Below are 10,000 nucleotides of genomic sequence, written 5' to 3'. Positions count from 1 at the left end.
GACATAAATAATTCTGCTCCTATCATCACTGAAATGATGAAAGTCGTATTAAATCTTAAGTCCTTAAAGTCTTTGTGACTCGTTGAGTCCTGCAGAATCCTGGTTACAGATGGAGCTGCAGCGATGCAGCTGCAGGATATTTTGATAATCATGAATCATTTCAGTCATTTTTCAATCAAAAACTAAGACATTGTCTGGTTCAGCTTCCAAATTGTGAGGATTTGCTGCTTTTCTTTGTCATTTCTGACACTTGATGAAGAGTTTTGGGTTTTGAGCTGTTGGTTGGACAGAAGAAACAGTTTGAAGATGTCACTTTGGGCTCTGAGAAACTTGTTAAAGAATTATCCATGAAAATAATCTGCAGATGAATCAAAAACTACTTTAATGGTTGTTGCAGCTCTAAAAGTGTTCTTGTTGTCACCTTCAGAAGTCAGTGGTGTGTGACGGCGTGGAGGTCCCCGTCCATCTCATCGGTGACACGTCGTTCCCTCTGAAGCCGTGGCTGATGAAGGGATACAGCACGGAGCACCAGCTCTCTGCCGAGCAGCGCCGCTTCACCTGCACCCTCAGCTCGGCACGCTCTGTGGTGGACGCTGCGTTCACACGGCTGAAGGGACGCTGGAGGTGCCTCCTGAAGAAGAGCGACATCGACGTCTCCATGATGCCCAGAGTCGTGGCGGCCTGCTGCATTTTACACAACATCTGTGAGAACAGAGGCGACAGCTTCCTGCCGGAGTGGAACATTGAGATGGCGCCCGCTGCAGGTCATCTGATACAGCCCGACACTGAACCGTATGAGGAGGACACATACTGCACTGCTGAGGTGATTAGACACACCATCACCTATAACCTGCTGACTATACTGCAGTACTAAGCCCTCAGGAGGGCCTCAGTGTTACCTGCACAGGTGAGACAGCTGCTCAGTAGAAACTGAACCATCATTACTGAGGAGGAGGAACTGTGACACAAGTTGAACTGAGCCGTCTCTGTCGGGTCACCTGCCCTCCGACGGGTCACCTGCCCTGTGTTGGAGCAGCTGACGTCACTTTATATGAAAATCTTTGACGAGTTTAAAAAAGACGACTGAGACTGTAGATTGTGTCAGAACAGTGAATCACTGACTCTCAGCTCAGATCAACATCTGCTCCTCTTTATAACACTGTCAACATTAAGGCAGCTGAAACATGTACTGAACGTTACTGTAGTAATCACATTACTGAGGTCATCACTGTTTAATAAAATGAATCTGCATTAATGAACCATCATCTGTCGCGCTGTGATTGGTCGCACTGATGGAACATTACCTGGTACACTGTCAGTGATGGTGTGGTTTTCTCTGAGTGAGGGCGACTGTGCACATTTTTAAATGTAAAGTCGACCCCAAATCACCCAAATCATTATTTGTGGGTCGGGCTGTGACTTGACAATCACAGGTCCATAAATAAACAATATCTCATGTGTTGGATCCATATTTCCTTCCTCAGTTGCTGCTCCTGCATGTTGTAGCCGTCAGGTCACAGCTGAATCTATTTAAATCCAGGTATCATTCCTTAAAGGAGCTCTATGTGAGAATTTGGAGAACTGTACATGTATTAATCTCTTTTATTGGCCCTATGTGAGCTGATTGTAAGGTGATGTAAAGTGAAACCTTCCCATCTCTCTGTTGTTGGTACAAACCTGTGGACGATGTGTTGGAGCGACTTAATGCTGCTGGACTCTGGACTGATGTCTCTGTGAAGGACTCGGGTCAGAGTTTCTGCAACAGTCTGAGGATGTGATTCTGTAGAGTGCCTCGTCTCAGGGCCTCTCCCCGCTCTGCTAACAGAGAGCCACAGTAGCTAATGTTAGCTTAGAGACAGAGTCTGCTAACATTAGCTAACAACCAGCTTCAACACAACACAGACACGTTCTCCACTCCTGTTTATTAAGATAAATGTCAGGGTCAGTCATATTTCACCTCCACACGATTAAAATGGAGGATCTGCTCTTTATTTATCTGTTGCCATGGTGAATCTGCTTTATTGATGGCTTTTTATTTATTCCCAACACACACTCTTAACTCTGAACACACTCAGAGTTAACTCTGATCAGCTGATCTGGAAATGAAGATGATTTTTCCATGTCGGGTTCAGTGAAGTCAGAGTTTACATTTAAACTCAGTTTGTTAAAGCTGCTTCTGAAACTGACAGACCTGCTGGATGCTGTCATGTTTTATAGCTGCTGTTAAAATAAGCATAATATAATTCAACACATAAAATACAATTTATATCATGTTTACTGTATATAAACATACATATAGTACATGTATATACAGTCGAATCATGTTCTACGTACATATTTTATACATGAGACGTTACTAAAACTGTTCGTAGCTACAGTGATAAAAGTAACTACTTTAACTCAAGTACTTTTTACTCCATTACATCGTCACTAAAGATGAAAGTCACTCCTTATGAAATGACACATTTCTGTATGTTAGATAACAACTGCTGGATTTACAGGAACTTCTACAAACTCAGCTTCTGACAGCAATGATCCAGTTCTAACTGAGCCACAGTGACGACAGCTGTGCAGCTGGACGACCCAACACTCTCTGACGTAGTTAACATCAGCTCCACCTCGACCAGCAGAATTTATATTATTATATTAATATATTTAGTAGAGAGGTTTATCCTCCAGCCTGTTGAACAGGATTAATTGAACTCGTGGACACAATTTGTTCTCAAAAGATTAAAAACGGATCTCTGAGGACTTCAGAGGCTCAACACACTGAAATAATAACTGCGTCTGTTTCATACTTAATGAACATTTTGATAATAAAACTACTAATGTTGAACTTTTATTGCAGTGGAGTATTTAATTTATATTAGTGGGGCTACTTTAACTCAACTAAATGCTTCTACTGAAACAAATGATGGATGCAGGTTTTCTCTTATTATTGTCATTATATCTCATAATAACATCATGTTATTATATCTCATGTTATTATATCTCATGTTAATAACATGATATAATAACATCATGTTATTATATCTCATGTTAATAACATGAGATATAATAACATGATGTTATTATATCTCATGTTAATAACATGAGATATAATAACATGAGATATAATAACATCATGTTATTATATCTCATGTTATTATATCTCATGTTATTATAGCTCATGTTATTATATCTCATGTTATTATATCATGTTATTATATCTCATGTTATTATATCTCATGTTAATAATATGAGATATAATAACATCATGTTATTATATCTCATGTTATTATCTCATGTTATTATATCTCATGTTATTATATCTCATGTTATTAACATGAGATATAATAACATGATGTTATTATATCTCATGTTATTATCTCATGTTATTATATCATGTTATTATATCTCATGTTAATAACATGAGATATAATAACATGAGATATAATAACATCATGTTATTATATCTCATGTTATTATATCATGTTATTATATCTCATGTTATTATATCTCATGTTATTATATCTCATGTTATTATATCATGTTATTATATATCATGTTATTATATCATGTTATTATATCTCATGTTATTATATCTCATGTTATTATATCATGTTATTATATCTCATGTTATTATATCATGTTATTATATCTCATGTTATTATATCTCATGTTATTATATCATGTTATTATATCTCATGTTATTATATCTCATGTTATTATATCATGTTATTATCTCATGTTATATCATGTTATTATATCATGTTATTATCTCATGTTATTATATCTCATGTTATTATATCATGTTATTATATCTCATGTTATTATATCTCATGTTATTAACAATATTAACATTATATATCATGTTATTATATCTCATGTTAATAACATGAGATATAATAACATGAGATATAATAACATGAGATATAATAACATCATGTTATTATATCATGTTATTATCTCATGTTATTATATCATGTTATTATATCTCATGTTATTATCTCATGTTATTATCTCATGTTATTATATCTCATGTTATTATATCTCATGTTATTATCTCATGTTATTATCTCATGTTATTATATATCATGTTATTATCTCATGTTATTATATCTCGTGTTATTATATCTCGTGTTATTATATCTCGTGTTATTATATCTCATGTTCTGGTACCTGTTGTGTTTTAACGAGCCGCCATCCGTCAAAACAAACACAACCGGAAGTAGTAGTATTGGGGTTGGTGGCGGACCCGCCCCTTCTGCGCAGCTACGCTCGTTTAGTGGGCTGAGGTGAGCTACGCTGGTTTCCGGATTCTTTACGTTCTTTACGCACAGAAATGACGTCACACTCGTCCGCTCGCGGCTCCGTACGTCCGAAGCGGCCGCGCGTCGCCGCTGTCAGTCAGGACCTTTAAATGGCCACACGGAGCCGAGCCGGACCCGCAGCAGCGTAATAACGCGCTTACAGGAACATTCGGACAAACAGCTTCGTGGACAGCGTCGGTTCTTCTCCTCGGCCATCTTCTCTTCCTCTGAACCCGCCGGGTTCGTTCACAGAACCGCAAAATGAGCGACGATGACGACTTTTTGCAGAAAGCTCGGACCGGGTTTGAAGATCTGTGTCGGGGTTTGAACATGGACGAAGAGGCGAGCAGCGAGGCGTGGAGAACCTACGAGAACATCAGCAGGAACTTCACACTGGAGGTAAAATGAAGACTCGTCTCTGACAGTCATGTTGTGTCGGTGCCGTCGGTGCTGCGGCTCCGAGCCGGGCTCCATGTTCACTGCGACGCTGTTAGCTAGTCACTGTACCAACAAGCTAACTGTGTTAGCTCGCAGCTCCTGTCGCTTAACTTTGACTGTCACAATAAAACAGTCTGAAGCCTGCTGGTTAACTACAGCCTGCTGGTTAACTACAGCCTGCTGGTCAACTACAGCCTGCTGGTGTGACTACAGCCTGCTGGTTAACTACAGCCTGCTGGTGTGACTACAGCCTGCTGGTTAACTACAGCCTGCTGGGTTAACTACAGCCTGCTGGTTAACTACAGCCTGCTGGTTAACTACAGCCTGCTGGTTAACTACAGCCTGCTGGGTTAACTACAGCCTGCTGGTTAACTACAGCCTGCTGGTTAACTACAGCCTGCTGGGTTAACTACAGCCTGCTGGGTTAACTACAGCCTGCTGGTTAACTACAGCCTGCTGGTTAACTACAGCCTGCTGGTCAACTACAGCCTGCTGGTGTGACTACAGCCTGCTGGTTAACTACAGCCTGCTGGTGTGACTACAGCCTGCTGGTTAACTACAGCCTGCTGGGTTAACTACAGCCTGCTGGTTAACTACAGCCTGCTGGTTAACTACAGCCTGCTGGGTTAACTACAGCCTGCTGGGTTAACTACAGCCTGCTGGTTAACTACAGCCTGCTGGTTAACTACAGCCTGCTGGTTAACTACAGCCTGCTGGGTTAACTACAGCCTGCTGGTTAACTACAGCCTGCTGGTGTGACTACAGCCTGCTGGTTAACTACAGCCTGCTGGGTTAACTACAGCCTGCTGGTTAACTACAGCCTGCTGGTGTGACTACAGCCTGCTGGTTAACTACAGCCTGCTGGTTAACTACAGCCTGCTGGTTAACTACAGCCTGCTGGTTAACTACAGCCTGCTGCAGCCCTCTGCACACAGCTCAGCTCTAATACCATGTAAATACATCCTGACTTCTGACATGACGTGCTAATAATAACATCAATGCTAATTATAATAACAATAATACCGCTAATAATGATAATAATAAAATATGTGTGTGAGAGCAGGAGGCCACTAGAGGGGAGGATTTCCTTCATGACTCAGTGAAAGTCAACACACTGATGATTAATGACACACTGATGATTAATGACACGACCTGCTTATTAAATATGTTTATTTATAGACACTTCAGGTTGAAGCTCCTCTAACAGGTGAGACTGACACCTGAGTATTGTGTTAAAGTACACCTGAGGTACTTGACTTGAGTACATCTGGAGGTAAACATTAGATTTATTTGACAGTTGTAGTTTTCAGATGTGTGTCTATAAATATATGTTTTAAAATATATGACATTATTGTAGAACAAGTAGTTAGTTAGATAGATAGATAGATAGATAGATAGAGACAACTTTATTAATCCCCAAGGGGAAATTAGGTTACCATAGCAGCTGGTACATTCAAGTACAAATACAGTCAAAATACAAGGGCAAATATTAAGAAACAATAAAGTACTATATACAATATACAAAAAACAATAAAGTACTATATACAATATACAAAAAACAATAAAGTACTATATACAATAAAATGCTGAGGTATTGAGGAGTAAAGTGGAACATGAGGTGCAAGAGAATAAGGTGCAGTTTTATATACAGTAATAATAATTTAACTACAGTAATAATAATTTAACTACAGTAATAATAATTTAACTACAGTAGTAATAATTTAACTACAGTAATAATAATTTAACTACAGTAGTAATAATTTAAGATTATTTGTGTGTTGTGGAGTGAGCGTTGTAAAGTCGGATGGCACCACAACAAACTGTCCACCAACTACACAAGTTATTTTAAGGCGTCTTTGCATTACTTCTACACTTGACGCACATTTTGCTGGTAATAAACCAAAGTAACATGTTGAATGACTTGTAATGGATTACTTCTACAGTGTGATGTTACTACTTTTACCTGAGTAAGTATTCTGAGTACTTCTGCCACTGCTGACTGCTGCAGAACGAGTATGTAAAGTAGTTAAAATTAATAAAACACAATCAATAACAACAGCTTAACACTGATCACACATTAATATTAATAATAATAATGATAATAATAATAATAATAATAATAATAATAATAATAATACAGTATGTATTGTTTATTTATATAGAACTCATGGGCACCATTTTTCTCCTGAGTACTGTTTCCTGTCATACTTTAAGTACTTTTTGTTAATAATACTGTCACATTGCAGTTACATGGGCACAGAAATACATAAAAACAAGACATTAGAACATTTTGAATTAAATTACATTTAAGAGACGATAAAAAAAACAAAAGAAAAAATAAGCAAGTTGAGGTCGACTGATACGACTTCATCAGGACTGATACTGACTAGTTACTTTACAGATTCAGAGTACTCAGCGTTTATAGGCTGGTAATTGTGACGTGTAACCAATCAGACAGTGTTGTGGGCGGGACCTTGTGTGAGAGGAAGCTGCAGGAGCACATTTTAAATGAGTTTATTTTATAAGCAATCTGACTGAAGTCACAGATACTGATGACATACGCCTCAATCAAATAAGTAGTTACAGATTTAAAAAATGAATTTTAAAGACAACAAAAACAAAAGCAAGTAAAACAAATAAAGAATCGTGCTGAATATTTATTTCACTCCATCTGTTTTCTCCAGGTGAAACGATGAGTCGATCGATCAATGAGCAGAGAATCTATCAGTTATTACTCCGATGATGGAATAATTGTTTTAGTCATTTAAAAAGGAAAATATCAAGAAGCTTCTCAGAAGTCAAAGATCTCAAGTCAACTGATTCTTGTTGTAGTTTTCTGTTAAAATGAGCTCAACCTTAAACGTCACACACGTTAACGCAGCAGGAATATTGATCCACAAACATCAGATATAAAAACGCTGACAGGAGCAGATTACTGAAACATCAATACTTCTACTTGTAGTTGAGTATTTTCACAGCGTGGTATCACTGCGTTTACTAAGATAAGGACCTGAGTACTTCTTTCTCCACTGGGTTTTATTGGACCACACGGTTCATCAATGAATCAAGAAATTAATGATCAGATGGATCCATAATGAGAACGATCGTCAGTTACAGTCCTGATGATCAGCAGCTGAAATAATTGATACAGGTGAAGAATTGATGACTGACAGTGTTTGACTGATGAGCTCACCTGTCTGACCTCCTCCACACTTTTATCTCCTCCCCCTCCTCCTCTCCTCCCTCTCCCCCTCTCCGTCTCCTCTCCTCCTCTCCTCCTCCTCTCCTCCTCTCCTCCTCTCCTCCTCCTCTCCTCCTCTCCTCCTCTCCTCCTCCTCCTCTCCTCCTCCTCTCCTCCTCTCCTCCTCCTCCTCTCCTCCCCCTCCTCTCCTCCTCTCCTCCTCCTCTCCTCCTCTCCTCCCCCTCCTCCTCTCCCCCCCCCTCCTCTCCTCCTCCTCTCCTCCTCTCCTCCCCCTCCTCTCCTCCTCTCCTCCTCTCCTCCTCTCCTCCCCCTCCTCCTCTCCCCCCCCTCCTCTCCTCCTCCTCTCCTCCTCTCCTCCCCCTCCTCCTCTCCTCCTCTCCCCCCCTCCTCTCCCCCCCCTCTCCTCCCCTCCTCCTCTCCTCCTCTCCCCCCCTCCTCTCCTCCCCCTCCTCCTCTCCTCCTCTCCCCCCCTCCTCTCCTCCCCCTCCTCCTCTCCTCCTCTCCTCCTCCTCCTCTCCTCCCCCTCCTCTCCTCCTCTCCTCCCCCTCCTCTCCCCCCCTCCTCTCCCCCCCTCCTCTCCTCCCCCTCCTCTCCTCCTCTCCCCCCTCCTCTCCTCCCCCTCCTCCTCTCCTCCTCCTCTCCTCCCCCTCCTCCTCTCCTCCTCCTCCTCTCCTCCTCTCCTCCTCTCCTCCCCCTCCTCCTCTCCTCCCCCTCCTCCTCTCCTCTCCTCCCCCTCCCCCCCCTCCTCTCCCCCTCCTCCTCTCCTCCTCCTCCCCCTCCTCTCCTCTCCTCCCCCTCCTCCTCTCCTCTCCTCCTCTCCTCCCCCTCCTCCTCTCCTCTCCTCCCCCTCCTGCAGGGCAGTGAGCTGCACTGGCTGGCCTGTGCTCTGTACGTGGCCTGCAGGTCGTCGGTGCCGACGGTGGGGAAAGGCACCGTCGAGGGGAACTTTGTCTCTCTGACCAGAATCCTGCGCTGCTCGGAGATGAGGTAGGCCCACAATGCACCTCCTAATCAGTAAATCAATATGTGTGGCATGAATCGTGACGTTGCCGTTGAGCAGCACCTCCTCACAGTCTGCTGTCGTCCTCTCTGCAGCCTCATAGAGTTTTTCAGTAAGATGAAGAAGTGGCAGGACATGGCCGACCTGACGCAGGACTTCCGTCAGAGCACCGACAAGCTGGAGAGAAACTTCACCGTGTCGGCCGTCATCTTCAAGAAGTACGTTCCCATCTTCAGAGCCATCTTCAAGGCCCCGTCAGAGGAGCCGCCGCGAGTTCACCGCAGCCGCAAACAGAGGTGAGACATCACGACCTTTGACCTCAACACAACACCAGGGTCAGAGGGTTCGTTGTTGAGGTGTTTGAATGGATGAAGTATGAAAAAGAAAACTCTCATATTAGACTGAATAAAGTTTGTACAGACACGACTAATCGATTGATGATCGACCGGAAATTCATCAGCAACTATTTTGATCATTCAGTTATCAATTCAATCAGTTTAAGTTATTTTTCAAGGAAATCCTCCAGTTCCAGCTTCTTAACTGTGACATGCTGCTGTCGTTATCATATCTCACCGTTCTCCACTGTCGGCCCGACAGAACCAGCAGGGATGTATTCTGATACAGTTATTACCTGTTTAAAAATGTAGTTAGCAACGTAATCCAAGTATCAGAATATTAAAAGTAATGTAACTTGATTACTTTCCATTCCTTTTTAATTAAAGACCAGAGAAAAGAAATATCAGTCAGAGGACTTTTATTTCATCTTAATAACCAGTGTCGTCGCGTGTTCCCATGGTTACAGACTGTTTATCAAGTAACTTTACTGGCCTACAGTTACTCTTCTTTGTGTCTTCATTATGTAATCCAGTTACATGTATTTACTCCTCAAGCCTGAAAACAAGCAGTCTGAAGAATCACTGTGACTTTTTAAAACATTTCATACAATAAAATATTAATTGATTCATTGAAACTCTCATTTCATCCTCAACATCAACACAACAGAAGAAACATGTCGATTTCATTTCATTCAGTAATATTTTATCTAGTGTCATTAAAATAATAACAAAG

The 10,000-nt window shown here is 41.4% G+C and overlaps 1 protein-coding gene across 2 annotated transcripts in view; it reads left to right on the top strand.

Moving 5' to 3' along the window:
- The first annotated feature begins 4,428 nt into the window (after positions 1-4,428).
- rbl2 (retinoblastoma-like 2 (p130)) overlaps positions 4,429-10,000 on the top strand; it is a 23,677-nt gene continuing 18,105 nt past the window's right edge. For both annotated transcript variants that reach the window (XM_073472212.1, XM_073472211.1), the window contains exons 1-3: positions 4,429-4,691; positions 8,789-8,919; positions 9,028-9,228. In XM_073472212.1, the coding sequence (XP_073328313.1) occupies positions 4,554-4,691; positions 8,789-8,919; positions 9,028-9,228 (470 nt within the window). In that variant the 5' untranslated portion in view covers positions 4,429-4,553. The remainder of the gene's footprint in view (positions 4,692-8,788; positions 8,920-9,027; positions 9,229-10,000) is intronic.

This window comes from Pagrus major, chromosome 8 (genome assembly GCF_040436345.1).
Source record: "Pagrus major chromosome 8, Pma_NU_1.0".
NCBI classification, from domain to species: Eukaryota; Metazoa; Chordata; class Actinopteri; order Spariformes; family Sparidae; genus Pagrus; species Pagrus major.
This window is presented reverse-complemented; position numbering and strand designations above follow the sequence as displayed.